The sequence below is a fragment of the Sturnus vulgaris genome, chromosome 7 (assembly GCF_052056855.1).
Source record: "Sturnus vulgaris isolate bStuVul1 chromosome 7, bStuVul1.hap1, whole genome shotgun sequence".
NCBI classification, from domain to species: Eukaryota; Metazoa; Chordata; class Aves; order Passeriformes; family Sturnidae; genus Sturnus; species Sturnus vulgaris.
Window position 1 is genome coordinate 41,884,957 of NC_142249.1, and position 24,669 is coordinate 41,909,625.

Genomic DNA, 24,669 nt, shown 5'->3' on the forward strand with positions numbered 1-24,669 from the left:
GGGTGGCCGCGCCAGGCAGCCGGGCGGTCTGGCGCCGCCGCCATTGTGTTGCGGGAGCGGCAGGAGCGGGCGGCGCGGCCCGGCCCGCGCGGCGGCCCGGCCCTGACGGTGAGTACGGACCGCCCGCGGCGGCCGCTGCGCTTCGGGCCGCGCCTGCTGCGGGGCTCCGCCCGCCTCGGCGGCCTCGCGCCAGGGCCAGGGGAACCATTTTGTGCCGTGCTGGGACTGGCCCACCCGCCCTTCTCTCCCCCGTCGCCCCCAACGGCCGCTCGGCTCCGCGCTCGCAGCCAGGATGTGGGACGCCTGGTGCCCCCTGTTCCTCTCCGCCCTCCTCGCGGCCTCTGCCCGGCGGTTGGGGCCGGATTTAGCCTGGGCAGCGGCGTCGAGTGCGGGCGCCGGCCGGGCCCGAGCCGTGCGGGCCGCTCCCCGGGGCCTGGCGGGGGAGGCGCGGTGCCCTCGGCGGCTCTGCGGAGCTCCCAGCTGGCTGCGGGAACAGCACAGCCTTAGGGTACCAGCCTTGGCAGAGCGGGCAGCCGTCGACATTTGTAAATATTCTTGCTCCTCATGGGGCTCTTGAGAGGCTCGTGAGCTATTTGTGATTTTCACTACGTTGAAGGTTGAGAAAATACGAATTGCACAGTTTGAGAGAAACACTCGTGAGTACTGTCTTGTTTGTCATAAAAGCGTGATTGTGAGTAAGCCCCGAGGAACACACGCGAGCACACTCGGGAGAAAATCTTAAGAATAGTTTTATATTAAAGTACACAAAAACATGTAGACATGAGAGCTCGAGTCTTAGGTAAAAGTGTCAGTGCATAGTTCCAAGTTGGAAGAATGAATTTAGGAGCAGGCAGTGAAGCTTCTCATGGACGGTCCAAGATGACTTAAAACTGGTAGTAATCATGGAAGCTGGCAAAGGCTTTATTTAGTCGTAGACGTGATTAACTGAAATTACTCCTCTTTTATCGACAGAGAGGGTCAAGGTGGAAGAGAAATATTTGCTCTCTGTGTTTTGTGATTCTCTTTTTGTGAAGGGGTGTAAAAATGTACAATTAAGGATAGTGACTATTTTTGTCTTTTGCGATTGCATTGCTTTCCCTCAAAGACCTCTTGGATCTTTTATGGCTTTGTTATTTCTATCCATGGGTTTTGTTAGGTCTAGTTCATCTTTTATAATGCTGTTGGAGGGATGACAGATCAAGAAAGGCAGGACATTTGATCTGTGTGCTCAAAATAGTCTGTGCAGCTCCGCCTCCTCTTTGAAGTTGGTCATCTGTTTCTCAGGTATGACTTTAAAGTTTTATTTCAGAACTTGGTTTCTGACCAAGTCTTGACAGGTATTGCATTTGTCCCATATTTCAGGAGTCTCTAGAGTTGTTTTCTGATTTTTTTCATGAGGTTTTGATTGCTAAGTAGCGTAACATGGCAAAAGCTGATGAAATACACTGCTTTGATAAGAAGAGTGCTGCTCATCCTGCGTTACATATTCTCATTTCTCTATTGTATGAACGTGAGTAGTGTCAAAATAATGGAGAAACCAGAAGTGTGTTTTCACTGGTTAATGTGTTGAGGGTTCTCAATGAAGGACACATCAGGTGTGATATTTAAGTAAGATGTTCTTTTTTGGCAACAGCAGGCTTTTAATCAGTTCAGACTACAACCCAATTTCTGTTACTATGATTGTTATTTCCTCAGAGAAGTACTTTTAAGTATTTTTTGGTCTCACTACCTTCTATGTAAATGGAGGTGTTTACTTTGTCATTAAAGAAGTCACTACAGCATGTTAATTACCACTTGGGGTTTGTTAAATTCCTGTGTATGTAAACAAAATGCTTGAGGTTTTGAGTGTTTTTCTTCAGGAAAACCCTTAAGATGATGATACTGTAAAAGGGAACCATTCTCATTCTGACATATTGTATACAAGCACAATATTACCCTTATAGACAAGTATTGTTGTGGCTTTAATAATGTGGTTGGTTTTTTAGAATGAGACCATTGTGTGGCTCTGTCCTGTGCTCTGTGATAACTTAACGTGCCCACCTTATTTATAACCATGGCATTGTGTTGCCGTGATCAGCATAAGCCCTCTGTATTTTGTTTGCATTCAAGCCGCCATGAAGGCAGTTGCATCTCAGGCTTTCAAGGTACAGTTCTTAAAATGATTTTCAGAGAACTCTGGGGAAAAAGCTCCAAAACCCAAAAGACCTCTTACTAGTGTTGATCACCAGAGGTGAAATGCCTAGGATCTAGTTCTGTCTATCTAGTAAATGGACTTTATGGCGCCATTGGCTTCAGCTTCATCTCTGTCCGTCTGGGTAAGACTATGAGGAAAGGCTGAACTAATTTGAGTTGTTTGGCCTGGAGAAGATAAGCCTCTGGGGAAAGCTCATTGCAGCCTTTCAGTACTTAAAAAGGGTGCATAAGAAAGATATGGGCAGACATTTAGTAGAGCCTGTTGTGGTAGGACAAGGAGTAAATTTAAGGAAGGCAGTTTTTATGATGAGCATAGTGAACCATGGCACAGATTGCCCAGAGAGGTGGTGGATGCTCTGTTCCTGGAAACATGCAAGGTCAGGTGGGGTGGGACTCTGAGCCATCTGATCTCATAAAAGATGTCCTTGCTCTTTGCAAGGCAGTTGGACTAGATGGCTTTTAAAAATCCATTCCGGGTCAAACTGTTCTATGATTTCTGCTAGTTGGATTGCAAGTAAATTTTACAATGGATGCCCAGAAATTGAAAAGCTCTTGGGCAGATTTTTAAAAATTATTCATCTTAATGGCATACTTTATGTCACTAAATCTTTATTGAAAGGTAAAGGTAAAATCCAATTTCCTTGATCAGAATTTCTTTGCCTAGATCATAACCGTTTTATTCAGCATCTTTTCACTTCTGCATCAGACATGGCAGATGTTAAATGCCTATTCTTATGTGACTCTGATCTTTATAGCAGATCCTTCTCACTTGCTGGCTGAAGCAAAGACTGCAGAAAAAATGTAAGGTTGTATGCAGGAAATTAATCATAGTGTGTATACATAAACTGACACATTAAATTTTGCCTTTTCTATTGTGCTACCTTAACTTGGTTTTAACATCTTTTTTTGGGTATGGTTTCTGCAAGATTTCTTTGCTTGTAGTAAGAAAATATTCTATAGATAGTATTATCCCACAACCTGTGCTAATTTACAAGATTAGGTTGATGGGTAACATTGCCTGATCTCTTGGGGCTACCACTGAAGGAGCAAATTAGTCTTGTGCCTATTTATATGTACCTGTAGAAGCAAATTGCTAATTTTGGACTCTTCATCTTCTGCAGGTAGTTGTCTCTGATGTCCAGTCTCCCACCCTGTCCTGTTCTGTGTGAATGCTCTTATTTTTTAATGTTCTGTGGATGGTGCATAAGCAATTTTATTAGTATTAGATGATTTATAATTTAGTCTTTGAAGTTGTGTAACGCTTCCATCTCCTCTGTTGATTCATCTGGACATTAATTCCTATTAGTAGGAACTTCCATCCCTCTTGAACTTTTGCATTTTCTATGTATATCCGTGTCTGACTTTCATCTATGCCATTTAATTCATCTAGTTCCACACGTATCTGAAACAAAGTGATTCAGAAACAGAACGACCCATAATAGAGGAGATAATGCCAGGCAGTCTTTGTCGAGTACTTAATAGTACAGAATTGGATCCATTGTTCTGTGTGCTTGTTCTTTGTGTTTTATGTGAGGGGAAAACATAGACAAACAGTGCTTAGAGCAGCAGATGTCATCAAGACATACAGCTGTGCTGTCCAGCCTCCACTCTAGTTTGTATTATTCTGATATTATTATAGCTTCACAGTTTGCAACTTAGATAGTTACTTTTTTACACTCATTGCAGCTTCATACAAGTATTAAACTTGTAGAGCACATTATGGCAGGTTACTCTGAAGGTTAAATTAACCATCGTTACAATTTAGGAATAAATATGTTTGTTACGTTTTATTGAACTACTGATCCACTTGAAGTGATGTAGTTTAGATAATAAGGCGTACCCTCAATTTCTTTGAAACTTTCACAATTAACTGTTCTTTTGAACTCTGGTCTGCTGCTTAGAACATTCTTATTGATACAGATGTACTTACAACCTGAGAACTGCATAAATTGCTGAATATTTACCTAAGGTTTTAAATGTGATCTGGGAAATTAAATCAATATTAATGCAAAGTTGGGCAAGTGAGCATTTCAGATTCCCAACCAGGTCTTGTTTACCTGGTGATGGCTCTGGGAAACATGAATGGGTTACTAGTGTTGGAAGTGTGATCTAGAAGCAGGTGTCCTCTGTAATACAAGCCAGTAGTTCTTTTTGTACACAAAGGTAAACAGTCACTTAAACTTGATATATTTTAGAGTCCTACTTATAAGATTAAGCATTTTTGCTGCTTTGTGTTTTGGCTGCTGTTGTAAAGCTAGCTAACAACTGAACATGAATGAGAACAGTGGTTAAGGAAACTAAACTCAACTGTCCCAGCTGTTAGGTCAGTGGAGTTCTGTAATAACTAATTGGCTTTTACCAGGTAGAATATTTAATTCGGCATGACTTGAGCAAAGATTAAAAGTCCTCAGTATATGGACTTGCCTTGAAACTGCTGCCAGATGTGAAGTGTTTCAGGATTGATGTAGCAGCTTTTTGCAGAATGTGATACTGATGAACATGACTGAATTGTGGAAAATATATGCTTTGTTGATGGATAGGGGTTTTTTAAATCAATATAGTTTACTCCTATTTGCAGAAGGTTAGGCCAGATTTAGAAGCGGTTAAATAGACTGTACCACTTTCGGCAAATCGCACTGTATCATTGGGATTCTCAGCCATCTGTTTGAGTTGTAACGTGTCATGCTACTCTTCATGTACTGCACCACCGAGGATACTGCAGTTTGCTTAATTTTTTTTTAAGAGCTACCGTTTATGGTCTACTTCTGTCTGTACTATCCTAAGGAGGAAGAATCTTGCTGTCTGGAGTTTGAGGAAAACGTTTAATCAGATACTATTTCAAGGACAGGGATAAGAATCATAGGACAGTATAGGAACACTTCTCATGTGGAAAAGGCACCAACATTTCTTTTGAAATGTCTAGAAATAGCAAAAGGCAGATAAACACTCAGCATGTGAGAAGTAAATTTATGAATACACTTGTGAGGTAACCTGTGCTCCTTTGCATATGTTGGCTTCCATGGGAGTTGTCTTTGGAGGAGTCAAAGGCAGACAGACTGCAGATGTGTTTTTTCACAGGAGGGTAAAGTTTCACAATTTCAACCCTGAGGAGTAAGTCTGAATATAATTTCTGCAAGTGTTGAGATGCAGTTCATTAGCAAAAGCATAATTTTTGAATTTAAGAAATCTGAGTAATCAGTTCCTGACTCATTTTGCATTCATATGAGTACTGTGTTCTTAAGGGAGTACCTCTTATATTTATAATTGCAAGAATATATCATAACAAATTATAAAAGGGACTGTAGTTTTCTAAAGAGGGATGGGAGGTGTAAAGAAAAGGTTGCAAAAACTAGGATAACAACTTGTTTCCTCATTTTGCTGATGCATAGTCAGACCAAAGCACTGAGTAAATATTTGTATGTGTGAATCATATTTATGTTACACCCGTAATGACCTGTGCCTGTTTTGCATGAGTTCCTTGCTTCTGTGAGAAAAAATGATCAGTATGTCCTTGTACAGGATACAAAGAATGGAGTCAAAACCCTCAAGAATTCCTCGCAGGATATCTCTTCAGGCTTCCAGCTCTCCTCTAGGATCTAGAACTGGAAACAGTTTATCTGGTGCATATAGTACAAGAGAATCTTCATGGAGATTAGAATCTGGATACCAGGTAATGTATTTTTATTCTTCTTATAAAGTATAGTAATTGTAAAAGTGTCTTTTTTACCAAGAAAAGCTCCAAAATTCAAACGAACAAAATTTCTGAACTGCCAAGAATTCACTAACCAGGCCAATGACAGTAATCAGTGAACTGGTAGTTCTAGATTTTCTGGTTTTACCTGCTCTTGTTTGTAGCTGCACCTTTAGAAATCAGCTCTTTAATGAATGAGAGGACATTCTGATAGTATGGATCTGTTTTCTTATGAGTCACTGCCATCTTAAACCTGGGTAGATGGAGTTTTCTGTTGAGGGAGAGGTAAAGGTTTCGTTTGTACTTTGATGTGTATAGAGCATTACATTTGATGTGTTGGTGATACAAAAAGTACAGGTCTGTGCTGTCAGTTAACAAGGCTGTACAGTTCTGCAGCATCTTCCTTGTTTATGTTTTCAAAAGGTAAGAGGGGGAGCTCTAGACTCTGTCCTGGTTTTTATGCTGGCCAAATGCCAGGCACCCACAACAGTCGCTCACTTACCCTCCCCTGCCGCAGCTGTGCAGAGGAGGGAAAACTTAATGAAGGCTTCATGAGTTAAGGACTGGGAGAAAACACTCCAAGGGCAAAACAGGCTTAACATAAAGATGCAAAGTGAATTTATTACTAACAAAATCAGAGGAGGATAATGAGAAGTAAAATAAGCCCTGAAAAACACTTTCTTCTCCCAACTCCTGCCTCCTTTCCCACTGACAGTGCAGGGAGAGAGGGTGGGGGTTTTGGTCAGTTTGTCACCCGAGATTTTCTTCCGCTTGGCTCAGGGTCTGGAGTCCTTCCCCTGTGAGGCTGTGGGGTCCCTCACAGTTCTCTGTGAACTTCTGCAACGTGGGTTCACTCTCACGAGCAGCAGTCCTCCCAAAACTGCTGCGGTGTGGGTCACTCTTCCACAGGGTGAACTCCTCCAAGGAAAGGCTGCTCCAGTCTGGGAGCAGGGGTCCTCTCTCTCCACTGGGTCTCCCACTGGATCACAGCCTCCTCCAGGAATTTACCTCCTTCAGTGTGAGCATCTCCCCCCTGGGCTGTGGGTGGCTCTCTGCATCCCCCATGCATCCCCATGGGCTGCAGGGGCACAGCTGCTTCACCTTGGTCATCACCACGGCCTGCAGAGGAATCTTGGCCCTGGAGCACCTCCTCCCCCTCCTTCTGTACTGACCTTGGTGTCCCTGTGTTGTTTTCTCTCTCATGTTCTCACTTCCTACTCTATTGTAGCTGGAATTAAAACTGCATCCCTATTTGTGTTTTAATTTCTTCTGAAATCTGTTATCACAGAGGTGTTGCCACCATCTCTAATTGGCCAGCCTTGACCAGCGGCACGTCCATCTTCACAGCCATCATAGATTGGCTCTGCCAAACATGGTGGAAGCTTCCAGCAGCTAATCACAGAAGCCACCTCTGTGGCCCCCCAGCTACCTACCAAAAACCAGGCTCTGCAAAACCAACACAGGCTGTCATGTCAGTATGTTAGTACAGCTGGGCTTTGCGTGCACTGCATGGGACTGAAAAAAAAGGCCTTTTGCTGTTTCACAAGCAGCATTTTACACTAACCAAACTACTTTTGTGGGGAAGGGGAGCTATGCTCAAGAGGATGTATTCATGCTGTGCAGGTACTTGCAATTTGGGAGAGTATTATGGTAAGCAGAGATTAAACTACTGTAAAAATTATTTTTGACACTTGGAAGCAACAGATAGCAGTTTGGCTCAATTATCTTAGTACTTTTTTTCTGCTCCTATCAGCAACTCTCACCTCATTTTTGGGTCCCGAAATGCAAGCCCATTTTGATCTTTGAAACTGCAGAAATTTAACTCTGTGATTAAATGTTCATATTAAAAACAAACCAAAAAAGGTTAGGAGTTTGGTCCCTGCTGGCAAGCTATCTAGGATGTTGTACTATGTAACGCTGTTTTGAGGAACAGTTTTACAAGTAATAGAACATTATTTTTAACACAATTGAATGTATGTGCGTTACATTTTTGTTATCTCTAGCCTGCATGTGCTTGTCGTTATATAGGCTATAGAGAATATACAAAAGGGAGCAGTTGTCAGTCATTTTTGTATTTTGGAGTCCTACATGTTTTTCACTGGCTGGTCAGCAAAAACAAACCGAAAGTCTTACTCTGTAGAGATTAATGGAGATGGTCCACACATGGTGTATGTATACTGTAAGCCATTGATCAGAGGAGTCTTCAGCTGAACTGGTGCTGTAAACTTCGGTGTGTTAGAGGATGTTGGATGTCTTAAAATCTGTTAAAAGATTTTGACACAATGCAACTTCCATGATTTCATTTATTACATTAACTGCAATGTGTTCACTGCACTGTTTATTCTTTTGACTACTTCCTGTTGAGCAAAGTGATTCTGAGCTGAGGAATGATCTCATAACACTTGCCAGTTAAAACAGAAGGGAAAATATTTGTATAGTAGACTGTATTGTATCCCTTTTTTCCACTCCCAGTTTGTAGAAGGTAATCTGAGAGCTCTTTACTCAAGACTGGTGCTTAGTGATAAAACCATAGGGAAGCTTCCTTTCTTGACTAAGCTTTGGTACTTGCAGAGGTGGTAGGAGCAAACTGCATTATTGCTTGCGGGTTAAGATTACAGAGACTGGATCAAGAAGGTTTAAGTCCAGTCGGATAGGAATACAAAGGACAGGTGTTTTCACTTTGTTAGTCCATTCAGAAACCTACCTTAAAGTATTTAAGATCTAATTCAGTTAGAAATAATTAAAATTTTGTCTTTCAGAAGAAGAACTTTGACTAGCGGTAGTTCTTCAGGTATAAAGAGGACTTGGATTTCTAATACAGAATTTCTATAGAGAGAGCACTTGATTATAGGTTAACTCAAAAACTTCTGGGACAGATCAGTCTAATTTGTATTTGGTTTTGATTAGGGCTAACAAATTAGAAAGGTTTCTATTGGGTGGGTTTGTTGCATTTTTTTTTTTTCTTCATACAGGTATGGAATTCTTGTACATCATGTACTGTTGAGATTGATCTGGGTACCAGCCCCTGCTTATCTGAGGAGGCATAACAAAGAGGTTAATTGTCAACTAATCAGATATATGGGATATAGTGTTGTTGCTGGGTAACTTTAAAATACAAAAATTGAGCTAGTGGCATGAGAAAAAAAATCCTATCCTTTATGATACAACATAGTAATAAACATTTTATGACAAATGAATTAAAAGTTTGAGGTTTTTTTCAGTGGAGGCATAGGGTGAAGTGTAGTTTATAAAATCGTTTTGAATGTTTTCCTGATCACGTTTTTCAACTACTGAAAATAGACACCATAACCAGAATACCTTATGTAGGGCTTTGTTAAGTTCTGACAAGGGATGTTAAATAGTCTTAAGGTGAATTGAAGGAAGAAAACAAGTTGAGGTTTTTATGTTGTTTTGGTTTGGTTTTGAATGCTTTGTTGTTACTTTTAGGAAATGATGACAGCAACTACTGTGTTTGTAGTACTAATAGTTCATAGAAGGAGAATGGACAAATAATCACTTAAGAATACTGCTTAGTGTTAATAAAATGGTCGCATATCTCTATAATTTTGCTAATCTCCATGATTATTCTGTGGAGCAAATTAAATGGCAGTCTCTTTCTTCAGTGATAATCTATTCATCGAAATTCAGCTTGTTTTAGTGGCCCAAGAGGTGCTTTTGTTGTCAAAGGCGACCCTTTCTACACCTGTGGTGTTTTTTGCATTGAAAGCGAGACCCTTAATTCTGCTCTGTTGCTGCAGTATCTAAGTCAGAGTAATGCCTCAAAAGCCTTACACTTCAAGTTTTTATTGTCCTAGGTCAAAACAGAGGACAGATGGGGGAGCTGCTATAAAGTACTTTAAAAAAAGCCAACCAAGAAAGCTTTCCTTTTGCCAGTGGTTCTCTCTAAGCCTGTTTCATTTATTGGCTATCTCTCAAGGTTTCTTATTAACTGTTTCCACATTTGTTACTGCTTCCATTTCCCTGTATTTTCAATATTCAGATCAGATACAGATTTTGAGTTATAAGGTGCATATGATAAGCATGTTGTTCTTCAGGAATCCAGGGTATTGAATAGTTCCAGCAGAGACTGGAGAATTGGAGAAAGGGACACCCGTGAAACTCCTTGGAAGCTTCCAGCGTCGTCTCCAACTCACTACTCAGGGACACTTGATCACCCTCATTCTGGAAGATTTTTGGGAAGCAGAAGCAGATTGGTGAGAACTGTTAATGTGTGATACTTTGAAAAAAATATTGAAAGCCCTAGGTTTTACTTTAGTCTTCCCAATCTGAAAAGCTGCCAGCAGGGTCTCTGTGTAACATTTCTAGATAAGTAAATCTTATTAATTCAAGATGGAGCAAAAGCTGGAAGATAGAGCATTCAGAGGGTGAAAATAGTGATGTATATTAGTTTTACTAAAAGTTAAGAAATACATTTGAAGTCAGTAGCTCTGTAAAAGTCCATTTAAAAAGAAAAAAGGAGGGGGTGATTAGAATCTCAGGCATGTTATAGTCCTGTGGATGGCAAAGTTGATATTATTTATACTTGTTCCCTCAGGTATTTCCACTGGGGTTGTTTTTTGGATAGTACTAGCTTTGTGAGTTAACACGAAGTTCATGGGCTTGGAGATCTGCTTTAGGAAATTCAATTTTGAAGTGTAGTTCTGTCCTAAACCAGGACAAGTTCATAGTCTGATTGTTCTTACATGCTGCTTACATCATACTGTGTAATAATGGTTACCTGAGATTCAAGACTCATGCCCTAATAGTTTAACTGGGTTCTAGAATGTGCCTTTGTAACTCCAAGAATAAACTAGCTTGCTTTTGACATGCTTATGCATTTTAGAGTGACAGTAAAACAATTTGAAGCACAGTAGAAATATTAAAATAAGGAAAGCAGAAAACTCTGTACAGGTTTGGTGGGACAACAGTGAAATAAAAGTTCTTCTCACTTTCAAAGTGAAAGATGTTTGGGTTTGTAAGAGTGCTTGCATCGCTAAACAGGTGTTGGTGTTAGGTGACTTGAAGGTGAAGATGCTGAGATACTGGGGGGTGAGGAGGGAGGGACTGGTGTGCACGTATTGGCCCTTGGGGGAAGTCGTGGTAGATGTCTACATATAGTTTAAATGCAAGTGGAATCTGTGGTTCTAAGTGGTCTACATATCTAGTTAAATTACTGCTATTAATGTTCAAGGTGAAAACCTTTTTCACCCTCCATTAAGTTTAAAGTAAATTCTAATGCAAGTGAATCTTGCAGAAGACATTCTGAAAATTCTACATTATCAAGTAGTAAAAGGGAAAGTAACCTGGCTTTGTACTTGGTTTCTGATGTTAGTTTGTCTCCCTATCTGTTTTTTTTATGATGGGATGAAGGAAATACTTAAGAGATTTCTTAGTTTGAAGGAGTCAGAAGTTGTGGCTTAAATTTAGTAGAAACTTAAGTTTAGTAAAACTTAATAACTAAGTAGCTAAGTAACTAAGCAGAACTAAAACACACATATAACATACTCTAATTTGGTTGGTATTTTAAGGAACTTGGTTGTAGATAGTTTCTGGGAAGACAAACAGCTTGATTCAGCTTTTTGATTGAGATCAACTTCTTTTTTATATGAAAATATAAACCTGAAGTATTTAAAATAGAAAACGAATGCCTTGACTGTAAATAACCAGATGTACAGCTTTGTAGGCTATTCCAAACTTTTTTTTAAAGTCCTGTAGTGCTAGTTTCTGAAAATGGTTTTATTTCAGTGCTGTACACTGCAAAAATTGTTTTGTACCTGTTCTTTACTCTGAACTCCTTCAGTTGCACTTAAGTTTACTGTAATCAAAATATACTTATTTCAAACAGTTTTCCTGAAGCTCACTCCTTAGTTAATTGTATTTTAGGTTGATAAAAAATAAGTTGTATTAGACAAACTGTTAAATAAAATAATGTAGCTCTTCAATTTTGGCCACTTCTGGACAGCAAAATATGTTCCCTTGGGGATCTGTAAAGCTATATTTAATTATGTTTATAGCATCTTACAGGCCAGGAATACAGTTTTTCCCCACTTTTTACAACAAGTTTTTGTTGTAAGCCACATCTATCTGTAAAGGAAATATAATGTTGAATGTTATAGAAACTGACTTTCGTTGGTAGGACTGTATTGAGTAAACTTGGAAATACTAATCAAAAGCACAAGCGTAATTCCTATGTTATTTTTAAAGAAAAGGTTTTATATCTAAAGTTATTCTTTACACTTTCTGTGAGATTTACATTATGTACACTTTTGTGCAGGGTAAGTGCATCTTAGACACCATGTAATTTGTTTTTTAATGTTATTTCAGTCTACATCATCTTCCTCTCATTTCACATCTGGGTGTTATGGTGAGTCTGAGAGAACTCAGGGAGCATATTCAAGACTGCATAGCCAGCAGCAAGATAGTGATTCAAAGAGACCTAAACTATCTTGTACATCTACCTCTTCTGTGAGAAGTAATGGCTTGACTGCCTTTTCAGGTGAGAGGTTGATTACTTGAGCTGCATTACATCAAAATTGTCTCAGTAGTAAGATCAGGTTTTACCAAGTTTTAAATGACTTGCTTCAGATATCATGCTTACATCTTTCTTAAGTAATAAAAATTTATGCCTATCTAAAGGGTATGCTCACAACAGTAGCAGTATCCAAAGTTCTGAGTATGCTGTTAACGTGGTCTTTTGAAAATCCAATTGTATTAATGTAATTTCGGAATTATTACCTGTATCTACTCCGTTTGTGGTCAGGCTGAACTGCCTGGCTCAAGCACAGCTTAATTGTTTAAGATTTCAAGAAAAGAATGAGTGCAGCTGCTTTTATTTCATGAGTCAAATGGTGTTGATACATCAACATGTGCCAGGGACAGCAGAAAGGAAGTCTTTACCGTGCTTAGCAATATATTCAAGCACAGCGTCATGGCTGGTTAGAGCATGTTGTTAGGGGCTGGGAAAAAAAGCGTTCCTTTTTCAGCAGGGCCTGAACTCATTCTCTAGGTCCTGGTAAAGAAATATTCTACACTAAGAGCTCTTTCCGGAAAACCTGAGATTTTTTTTAAAGCTGTAAGTTCGTGAAACTTGGATAGATGGAATTTATGCAATATGCCGACAGAAAAACTCAAGAAGTAATGGTCAAAGCCTTACACTGAAAATATTTCTAAACCATTTTGATACAGATCATTAGATTAATTCAGATTACCCTTGTGAATATGGATTAATGGTTTTTTTAATATCCCCTTATGGAATTGCACAGCCATCCAAATAAAAATTATTAAATTCTTGCTCAAACCTCAGTATTATTGATACTTTCTTACTCTACTAATGAAATAGTAACCATTAACATTTCTCGTTATGTTGTAGGACTGTGTATCTTTCCATTTCTACATTGGTTAGTCGTCACACTGCCAACCAATGAGTGCTTAAATTTAGTTTTCTAAATTAGCAGTGAAGCGATATCAAGGTGAATGTGTCAGAGCCATTGAAGAAGACTCTTCTGGAACAAGAGTTTTGTACACAGCTGATGTATATACAGTTTGCTCTGCAGTTGTTGGGTCTGTTAACAAAAATCAAGATCCTTTTTGCACAGAAGTGTTTTGCTCTGTAATATGAACAAGGACAGAGTTAGTCATTGTTCTTAAAGTTGTTTATAAACTGCATTTAAGCTTCATCAGCTGTTTTTATGAGAAATGAAATTTCATTTAAGTAGTGTCAAGTAGAATGGCAGCATTTACTGAGTCTCTGCTGTTTTGCTATAATGTGAAACCTTTTTAAAAACTAGCTGCCATTAGGAAGCAAGATGCTACTTCTCTTCCTCTTCTGCCCTGTAAGAGGGCAGAAGGGTCTGACTCTTCACGAAAGAATTATTTTTTGTTTGATTTAGCTTTCAGAGCTAACTTGCTGCAAGATGAAGTAAGTGCCAGCATCAGCAGAGTGCACTTAGCTTTCTGTTGGCAGCTGGGTCCTTGGTCAGCCTAGTGGCAATTTTAAGCTTAACCCTTGATAGGAATAACAGAAATGTCTGTGTCAAAAGTACCAGTTTTAATGGATTTTTAGACGATGACAAAAACCAGGATTTATTTACTTTTTCTTTCTAGAGTCGTCATGGAGATGCAGTAGGATTCCTAGATCTTCATCAGTAATGCTTGGCTCCCTTGGAACGGATCTGGTGAGAGAGCGAACACGGTTAGAAAGAAGAACAGAACTGTCTGTTAATAACCTGGTGGATCCCAGCTACAGAAACAATGACTTTTCACCTTCAGCATGTATGTTCTGTGCAACCGAAAGCTCGTAAACCTACAATTTGTATGACTTTTAGTTTCTCTTAACATGCTCATAGGATGACAGAATGATTTGGTTTGTTCCACCCCCTGCCATGGGCAGGGACACCTTCCACTATCCCAGGTTGTTCCAAGCGCCATTCAGTATGGCCTTGAACACTTCAGGGATGGAGCATCCAAAACTCTCTGAGCCTGGTCTTTTAATATTTTATTCAAAACACAAACACAAGATATATTTTAAAGTATCCTTTCAAATAAAGTTAGTTGGCCACTTTCCATGTGTTGACCAAATCATCAAAGGATATATAAATGGTCTAGCTTGTAGATGCATTCAGTCATGTGAAAGTGGTGTTGGTGGTCACCAGTGTAACTCTCCGATTAGTCAGTAAAGCTCTTTTCTTGTTTGTCTTAAAATCTCTTTGTATTTAGGTATGGGAAGAGAAATAATGTTGATTTGATCCAAGAAAGTTTTTTTTCCTTAAAGGTGCATATTATCTCTTTTTATTTGGGTTCTCAAGCAGTTATTAAGGAAAACTGCTAGACTACTGAGAATAAAAATGAATAAACACACACTTAACATGAAGTGAGAGGTTTGTCTCATGGCAACTGCTAGGACTAGTAAGGACTTCTGCACTGTAATTTTCTCTTCCTATTCGGAGTGCTGTGACCTTCTAGAGCTGTCTCAAGGGAAGCTCACCATTAGTCTTGATCTGCAGCCTTTTGCAGATGCATTAGTGGTATTTTGTAATGCTGAAGTTAAAAAAAATGCCACGTATGTAAGATAATCAGAAAATATAAAAACTACTTATTTCAGAATTTGTCCTGTAGTCTTGCCTCGACAGAAGAATATATTTTAATGTCATCATACTCTAAGCACTTTTTAGTAAGGGGGCAGGTCGACTACTCTACCTGGTCGAGCCTAATGGGAGAAGTGGATTGGTGAGCAACCTTGCTTTGTACTGTCTATGCTGCATTTCTAGCAGTAGTACTGTTATTGAGTGCTATAAAAATAATTCCCAACTGTGTTCCCTGATGTGTAGTAAAAAGCATATGGTAGATGGTTGGTTTGTTAGCTGGAATCTGCCAGATAAATATAGCTCATCTTCAGAAGTAAATGGTGATTGCAATGCAGAACCCATTAAAAAAGAGTCACCAAAACTACAAAGATGAAGGTTTTAAAATTGAGAATACATAGAGAGCTTCTGTTTCCTGCCTTCATCTATCCATGCTTGTTCCTCCTTCCCCTTTTTCCCACCCACAGCCCCCTAGTGCAGCCGTTTGAGGATGGAGACTAGCCACCTCAGCTGTTTCATGTGAGCTACAGTTCATTTACAGTGGAGTTCTTGTCAATGTGTTGACATACTCAGCAGTTACAGAAGATATGCTTGTAAAAATGATAAAATGGTTTGGGTTGGAGGGGACCTTTAAGGTCCTCTAGTCCAATCCCCCTGCAGTGAACAAGGACATCTTCAGCTAGGATTGCCTGGAGCCCTGTTGAATCTGACCTTGAATGTTTCCTGATATGTTTGAGCATATCTTGTCATAGTATTTTCCTCTGCTTTTCTGCAACAGATCATCAAGATAGGCCTGCGTCTTCATATGCAGAGGGAGCAAGACCAAAAGAGAACTCATTAAGCACTTTGAGGCTGAATGTACCTATGAACCGCCAGTTGCCTTCTGATCATCAGCCGTCTTTTTTCAGCAGAGACTCTAACATGAGCTCTTCAAGATCCAGCTATCCTTCAAGACAAAGGAGAAATGAATTGGAATCTCCCCAGAGGAGTGTGCAGCCAGCATTTTCTCTTACTGCCATTAGAGATGAAACCCCTTCCTCAAGTGGTTCTGAAAGGGTTTTATCTTCTCAGAGGTCACTGAATGAGTCGGCAGCTGACAGTGAAGGGAGGCGCACAACCAGACAGCTGCTGTCTCGTTTAGCATCTAGTATGTCTTCTACATTTTTCTCTCGAAGGTCTAGCCAAGACCCATTGCATACAAGATCGTTAGGTTCTGAAGAGTCAACGGTGGTCCCAAGAGTTCAAGCTACTACTCTGTCAAGTAGTAATGGAGCTCTAACTCCTGAAGTTCCAGGACTTCAGTCATCCGAAGCTTCTCAGGGGTTTAGTTTTCTTGGACGAAGATGGGGTTTATCAGGAGTTTCACAAAATCGCAGCTCTGATTCTGATGGGGAAAGTTACAGACCAGACACTGAAAATAGGAGCACAGGATCCTGGTTGTCGTCTTCTTTGAGGAACAGATGTACACCTCTCTTCTCCAGAAGAAGAAGAGAAGGAAGAGATGAATCCACAAGGATCTCTACCTCTGATACAACTGCTAGATCACAACATGTCTTTAGAAGGAGAGAGTCAAGTGAGGAGACCTCTCTTGAAGCATCAGATAGCCCTCGTCGGGCTTCTGTTAGCAGACCAACACCTGCAGTATCTGTTATTTCTACAGCTACTGCCTCCCCACCAGATTCAGCCCCCAGTGGGAGAAGCTCAGGAATTCTGCCTGGTTCTCTCTTTCGCTTTGCAGTACCTCCAACATTAGGAAGCAGTCTGTCTGACAATCTTATGATAACTGTAGATATTATTCCTTCTGGCTGGAATCAGTCTGATGGACAAGAAAGTGGCAAGTCTAAAATACCGCCTTCAAGAGATCCGGAAAGACTCCAGAAAATTAAAGAAAGGTAAGTTAGTATGTTCTTTTACAAGAGTAAAATGTACCTATTTTTACCTGAGAGGGCTTTCTGCAATCTTGATTTTGAAAGAATACTTTCCTTTAGAGGAGGTGGCAACTCAGTCCCTTGTCACCCGTATTCTCACTTTTGTCTTTAAAGAAACTCATTTTAATTCTCATAGATTTGAGAACAGTTTGATAAGTGGAACTTTCATTATAAAAAGTCCTGCGTGAAATGTCACAGTATTTGTTGGTATTCCATTCTATTCAGCCTGCTTTTAGAAGATTCTGAAGATGAAGAGGGTGACTTATGCAGAATCTGTCAGATGTCCTCTGCAAGTTCTGACAACCTTTTAATAGAGCCATGCAAATGCACTGGGAGTCTGCAGTATGTTCACCAGGAGTGCATGAAAAAATGGCTACAGTCGAAGATAAATTCAGGTAAACTAGACCAGGGTAGGCTTCCAGTTATACAGGGAGGTTTATCAGAAAAATTGTACTTGCTGAGGTATTTAGTTGAAAAGCAAGCAGTGGGGACAAACAGTGGTATGGCACTTGCAGGCTTTTTGTGTCTCTGCAGCTTCTCATGTGAGTAGTTCCAAGAACTGCATTTCTTGTTTAGAGAACTACATTTTTTGGGGTTGTCTATTGAGATGTTAGACAGAAGATAACATTGCAGAAGTGTAGCTTCAGAATTGGTGGTAGGTAGCACCATCTCAGTGGTACCACTTTGGGTGGCATTTGTTCCCCACCCTTCCTTATTGAAATGGTAGTGCTTTTTTTTAAGGCTTCTATAGCTGAGCTAACTGTTAGCAGTGATAGGAATTTGAAAATCCAGAAATGAGTTTGAATTATAACTAGACTTGAATATGTTTTTTTTTTTTTAGAGATACTAACTCCTGTTGTAAGACACTTTAAAATTGCTTGTTCAAAAATTACTTCAAAGTGCGTCTATAATTCTTTAAGAAACGCTTCAGATTGTGCATGCTGTAGAAATATTTTTGTAACAGATTGATTGACTGGTTTGTAACTGTAATCTGCAGTATTCTTAAGACTTAAAAGTAGGTGGCTTGATAGAAGACGTGAAATACTTTGTACCAAGGGAAGGTACTAGTATCTGTCTTTTTTGCTCTGCACCAGAGGATACACATCAGAGTAGGGATGCTTTAGAAGTCTTAGCTTGCAGAATAAATTAATTTGAATTATTTAACTATATATGAAGACATAAGTCCACTATCAACTTTGTCAACTTACTTTATTAATGTTTTTGCTTATGGAGGAGTTTGTTTTAAAACTGGTACGTAAGACAAAATGTTACTTAACAATAACTTTATTCTGGTCTACCTATTCATACCTTTGTGTCTATTTGGGTTACACAGTAAAATTCAGAAAGCCCAAGAAGCGATTTTATGCTAGACTTGCAGGAAGAGGTGTATTACGTCCAGAGTGAATGTGAGGCAAAATAGGTGCAGCTGGATAGAGAATAAACATTCTACGGAGTTTAAATTCTCACAGTAGGAGATGTTACTACATTCCTATTAGAGGCTTTCTTTTCTTCTAACGTTGCTCTGAAAAGAAAAGCTAAAAAATTACGTAGAATTTTTAATGTTTATTATGAGCATGTCATATGTTATAGATTGTTGAAACTTGACACTAAGTTTTCCCCTTGCCCGCTTCCTCATCAGGTTCTTCTTTGGAAGCAGTGACGACTTGTGAATTGTGCAAGGAGAAGTTGCATCTTAATCTGGAAGACTTTGACATTCATGAACTCTATAGGGCACATGCAAATGAACAAGTTAGTATATTTTACCTAATTTGATAAGTGTTGCTTTAGTGCTGGGAGGGCAGTCTTTAGAGAAGCCAAATGCATCTCCATTTCAGAAGGACTGTTTTACATAAAAAGTAATGTTAATGTGCAACAGATTTTTCTCCTCAATACTGCAACTACCACTACCTTCCTGCTACGCTTCCTAGAGCTGAGTTTGGAGTAAGTTTATCAAACTTATCTCTTCTCTTACTTGCATATCTGTCGTCTAGCTTTGTAATCCAGTGTCTCTGGATTGCACATTGTCACATAGGTGCAGTTTGAATTCTGGCGTGATTAGATTGAATTTCACATTAAATCAGGAGTTATCATCGCTTTTAGCTGTTTTTGAACACAGTTTAGCAGTTGTTTTAAGCATACAATTATAAACTTCTTTTAGAGTGGTAGAAACTAACCTCTCTTCTAGCAGTTTCTAACTGCTCCTTCAAACAATTTCTTAGCTTAAAAATAATCAAAGGCACATTGGTATTACTCTTGTTATTTAAATGGATTATCTTAGAACTACTGGATTGTGTAGTATTTAAAAGTGAGTAAATAACACAAAGCTGGTGTTTTTAAATAACTTGATCCAGAGGTTTTTTCCCTGTTCTCTGGGAATGTATTCTGATGATATACAAAGAGTAATGATACTAGCCTGCCTCAGATGTTTAAAGAAAATAGCAAGTGACATCCATTTTGGGGCAAAATACCGGCCTCTAATTTTTTTATTATTTAAAGTAAGTTCTTACCCTAGTACTCTTAATTACTATCAACTGGGGCAGTCTCTGAAAAGTCTTTCTCAAGAGTGCCATCATCTTGTTTTAGTACTACTGCTTCTTGGTTGCTGTCACTGCACTTCAAGAGAAATTAGAACTTTGAATTTTTTTCCTAAAGAATTGACTGAATTATCTGTTCAGCAGTAGCATTTTTAAAGTTTTTCTCTTATCTTAGCAAGTAAAGGAATTACCGTAACATTCTTAAAATATATTCCTTTATTTTGGCTTTCTGTAAAGCCTTGGGACCACGGAGAAGAAACCAGCAATATTGGTTTTATTTCCCCAAGTGATATAATATTCTTACTTGCACGTTCTTTCCTCTGAACTAATCATGCTGACTTAGATTTAATTTGTAGGACTCTATTTATCTTCAAGGATAACATGTTAAGTTTGGGGTGGACGGGAGAAGGACCAGAAGTACAAATAATTTTTTAGTATTACATTCTCCTAATTCTTTTGGTGCAACCTAGAGATAAATCTGTAATGATTCCATTAAAATCTGATTGCTGTTCTACTTGAATCATATATGCAGATGTATTACTGACATTGAGTGTTTCTTTTGATCTCTTTTAAGGCAGACTATGAATTTATCAGCTCTGGTCTCTACCTTGTAGTGTTGTTACACTTATGCGAGCAGCGCTTTTCTGATATGTTAGGAACTGCAAATGAGGCCAGCACACGTGTCAGAGTAAGTATGCAGTGATTTTTCTGCCAGGAATTGCTCGTACAGAGAACTTGGAAGCAGATTGTTACCTCGAGTGACCTAGGAGCTAGATAGCAAGAAACACACTTTTTATACGAATGTAGGTCTAGAATGGGGTGTGCTTGTCAGTGCATCGTCCTTGGTTGGAAACTGAAGGTGCTACATAATTGCAGGTCCTCTGCTAGAGAATGCTTTTTTGTCGAGGTTGTTGGTAATTCATTAGTTAGCATGCATGTTGTCATGATTATTGTGAATTTACGCAAAAGTGGAAGGTTAACCTCTCTCTGTGCCAAACATGTAGTTAAGAATGCTGAACTACCTGATTAGTTTAATTTTTCTCATTATGCAAGTCTATATTGCAACCGTCTAGAACTTGCAATGCTTGTCTGCCAGAGTACACCTTAACGTGTACTTGAATATTAACATTCTGCAACAGCCTATGGTTTCTGTGGCATTAGTTCAGACTCTTATTAGTTGCATTTGACTGCATTCTCGTCACTTGGAAGGCCTGGCTTAGGAACCCTTAACCAGTAAAAGATCAATCTTCTGATACAGAGTTCTTTCTGCACAGTGATTCACTCGTAAATCCAGTATTCTACGTGTTTATTTGATACTAGATAATTAATCAGTGCTCTTAGTCAACTGAGCTCCTGAAAAGCTGGTTATTTTTAGGTTTTTTGCTTACAAACGAAGAAGTGACAGTATTAAGCTTACCCAATGCATATGGGAATGGTTGACTGCTAGCAGGTACTAGGCCTTTGGGGAAGAGACTGTGCTCTACCTAATCTCTTAATGTATTAGAACAGTGCACCTCTTTTCTGTATGCCTGTAATGTAGGGCTTGTATTCCACGGTCCAGTCTCTCTGCTACAGGTGTTGAGATATAAAAGACACATAATCTAATTGTAGCCAGCATCCAGCACAGGTTATTAGCTGGAGTGTATTGCAGAAGATGTTTTTACTGGTTTCCCATCGGAGGAGGCATTACATACTTTGGTTTGTGACGCTGCATTTTAAACCAGTGAGAGCACTAATGCTAGTGTTTGATATCAAGCTATGGAAACTCATTTTATCTGCTGTGTCTTGGTATCTGGACTTTTAACTGAAGCAATGATGCAGATTGGTAGTGACAAAAGAAAACCACTTGGCTGAGACTTTATTCCTAGGAATTCTGGCTTTGGGTTTTGCTACCCCGTGCTTCTAACATCAGACCATCATCATTGCCTAATAGTAATCCTGGTCTTAAGATTTTAATTGTAAACAAAAACTTTAAGTGTTTCTATGCATTTTTCATGAACCACATCCAGTCAGAGGGTTCTGTTTTGTCATATTAGTCATGAATTAAATGAAATGGATTTAACTAATGCAAGACCTTACTGTGATTAAGCTTTTCTGCATTACAGTTTTTAAGGATGGTTTTCATTAAACTGACACTTGTTTATTTGCTGCTTTCAAAATTGATGTGTTTTACAGACTGTAGAACATGAAGATGATGTCACAAGCTGCTACCACAAACATTTTACAGCTGAAGTAACTGTTCAATAGCAATTTGAAGTCTAATGTGTGTGGATTTATATTAAATTTTGTATTGTTTTTTGTAAGTTGGGCAAATGGGTTAGGATAACCAAGATTTGTCATGAATCTTTGGAATGTAAAAAGTGAAGAAAACTTTGCTAACTTGTTGCAAATTTCTGCAGATAACTTTGCAACTTTTAAACTACTTTCTCTCTGCCTTGTTTCTAGTTTATTAACCTTGCAAGAACTCTTCAGGCACATATGGAAGATATTGAAAGTAGGTGCTTCCCCTCTTTCCCTCCTCTCCCATTAGATCAACTCAAAGCTAATGAGTGCAATCCTCCTTGCCAAGGTTCATAATACTGAACATCATTACTGAAAACCTTACTTAGCAGTGCTTTTTCCATCATCAGTAAAATTATTCCGAGGGGGAACTGGTTTTAATTCTCCATGATTAATTTCCCAACAGCACAGAGTTGTTTAGACCACAGAAGTGTTATCTGCAATCAATAACAAAATTCCTTACTAATTACAGTTTGGTTATTGTAGTTCTGGTAATTCGTAATTCCAGGATAAATGGTGACCTTCAGGTTGTTGACTTTTAGATGAGTCTTAGCAGGAAAGAAACATTTAGAATTGAATTTTACTGCATTTAAATTAGACACTTGTATGGCCATTTTCCTTTCCTTTCTTTTTCTTGCCCTCCTCTCCCCTTTGTTTTTTCCATCCATACACACTTTTTGGTTGTGTGGGTTCCGTGATCAGACCCATCAGACCTTGTGAATGAAGTCTAAAGGTTGCCAGTTTTGGCAAATGATTAGCCTACTTTTCATATAATGGCTTTTTTTAGTGTGTTTAAATTCAAAACTATATGCTGATATGTCTAAATTTCTGGCAAATATATCCTGGATCTATTTCTGGGCATGTTGAATACTCAGTAGAAGGGTACTTGATCTACTCTTTTTTTTCCCCTAATCTGCATGTGAGTGTCTGTCAACTGTAGATGGGTTTTCAGTACGCAGGATGCATTTGGAATACTGTAAAGAATGGGTGTGTGGGTCTGTGTGTGTGTGTGAGAAGGAGGAAGTTCTGGTTCAAGATGATTATTTCTGCATTCAGAGCCGTCAAAGGTGGACTTGAGTTCTGAAGTCATTCCTAAGTTATGTGCATCCTTACTAGAGGAAAAATTAATGAGTGACATTTTACTCCTTAATTCAATCTATATTTGATTCAGCCTTTAACTTGCAGGTGAGGAATACTGAGTTCTAGATTTATTATTGATACACTTCAGTTACATTTCTCTTCTAAGAACTGAAGAAGCAAAGAAGTCAGACTTTTTTCTTTCTGTGTTCAGGGATGGAAAATGTTACTCCAGTATAAATACTTCCTTGCCTGCAGACCTTGCTTAAGAGGACACACTAAATTCCTGTTACAGACAAGCTAGCATTTTACAAATCTAATGTAGGTGTGTGTACTGACCTTTCTATCATAGTTGACAAGTGTGTATTTGTCTTTTAAATCACCTTGCAACGACAAAATCCTGTGCTTATGTGGGCTTTGTGTTCATCTTTTGTATGCTGAAAGGACAGGAGTGGAGAGAGGAGCTGCTCCAAGTAGCCCCAGGTTGCATGAAGCAACATATATGTGTGTGTAAATATATATAAATTTAAGAGATTTTGTTTAGAGTGCTGAATCTTTCTAGGTATTTTAGTATCCAAATTGTTAACCTAGTGAGTAATTTCTTTCCCTTATGTTGGGTGCTGCTGTCATGGATTGAGTATATCCTCCTCTGACTACTACTGGAATTAGCTACTCTAAGCACTACATAAAAGTTGAATCTCTGGCGTACTTGAGATTTCTTCCTCTTATTTTGAGGAAGAAAAGTAGGAGGACACTGTTTTTTATGTTGAGTTTTGATTTGAAAATGCTATATTTTTCCAACATGAGATGCATTTAAGAATTAAGCTATCTGATTACACAAGGTTTGGGTGGGCATTACAGTCTGCTGTTTAGTATTATAAAATCACCTTTATTTCCTCTACTTATCCTAAAGTGCTTTAATTTCACACATTTTTGTCAAGCCTTCTGATTACACTGTATTGTTCCAGCAGCTTCTGAAGATGATTCTGAAGACTGATGCTGGTAGAACTTTCATACTGCAAGAAACAAACAGAATTGCTGCAGAAATGCTGAACTGGCAAGAACAGTGTCAACATGCATTTGTTTTATTCCTCTCTTTAGTAAAATGCTCATTGAATATTACTGTAGTTTTTGAAGCATTGTTGAATTCAAAATCAACTGCTGCACAGTGGAGCTCAGTGAACTTGAGAACTACTCAGCATGTGTGAGGATTAGATACATAGAAAGCAACTTCCCTTTTTAAATTCTGAGGATGTTGTGCTTTGTTTTGGAAGACATCAGATTCTGAATATTTAAGGAAGCTCTATCTCCCTTTTGGTTTCCTTCTTACTGTAGTCAGACTTCTGGTCTGGTTTTGTCTTACCGAGTTTTGCTCCTGTACTGGCACTAAGTGGTTATAGTGGGTTTTGGGGGAGGGTGGGGATGCCCGTGTACTTAAATAGGTTTTGTTTGGCTGTTCTTAAATGCCTCTTTTGCCACATCATATAACTGATTGCTTCCATTGTTAATGAATGAACGGGAGGATAAGATAAGCAAGATACTGTAGAGATTGTTTGGGTTTTGGCTTATTTGAAGGTTATTATTTAACTCAAAAAGCAATAAGAACTTGCTGTGGTCTTTTAATACTTGGTGACGGCTTTTTTATGTACCAGTTTGGATATCTGAGATTATATTTGATATCATGTGGCTGTTCCGTTATGGAATATTGCTGGTGTAAACTCTTGCATTTCAGCATTCCTAGCAGATATGCAACTTGACAAAGACCTATAGTTGTTTAGTTTAATCAGACTTTTTTTAGATCCCACCTTCACTGTTCAAAGCACTGGTTATCAATGTGTTTTCTAGTGTTGTCACTTCTTTATAAATAAAGACAAAAGAGGTATGCA

General features: G+C 38.9%; 1 protein-coding gene across 1 annotated transcript; it reads left to right on the plus strand.

The window, feature by feature from the left end:
* Window positions 1-24,669, plus strand: MARCHF7 (membrane associated ring-CH-type finger 7). Its single transcript, XM_014890645.2, is given in 11 exon segments — window positions 1-108; window positions 5,713-5,863; window positions 9,940-10,098; window positions 12,209-12,380; window positions 13,988-14,155; window positions 15,743-16,856; window positions 17,118-17,287; window positions 18,532-18,641; window positions 20,001-20,114; window positions 23,755-23,863; window positions 23,866-24,669. Coding segments are annotated over 10 exon segments (2,310 nt in total). The 5' UTR covers window positions 1-108; window positions 5,713-5,722; the 3' UTR covers window positions 23,919-24,669.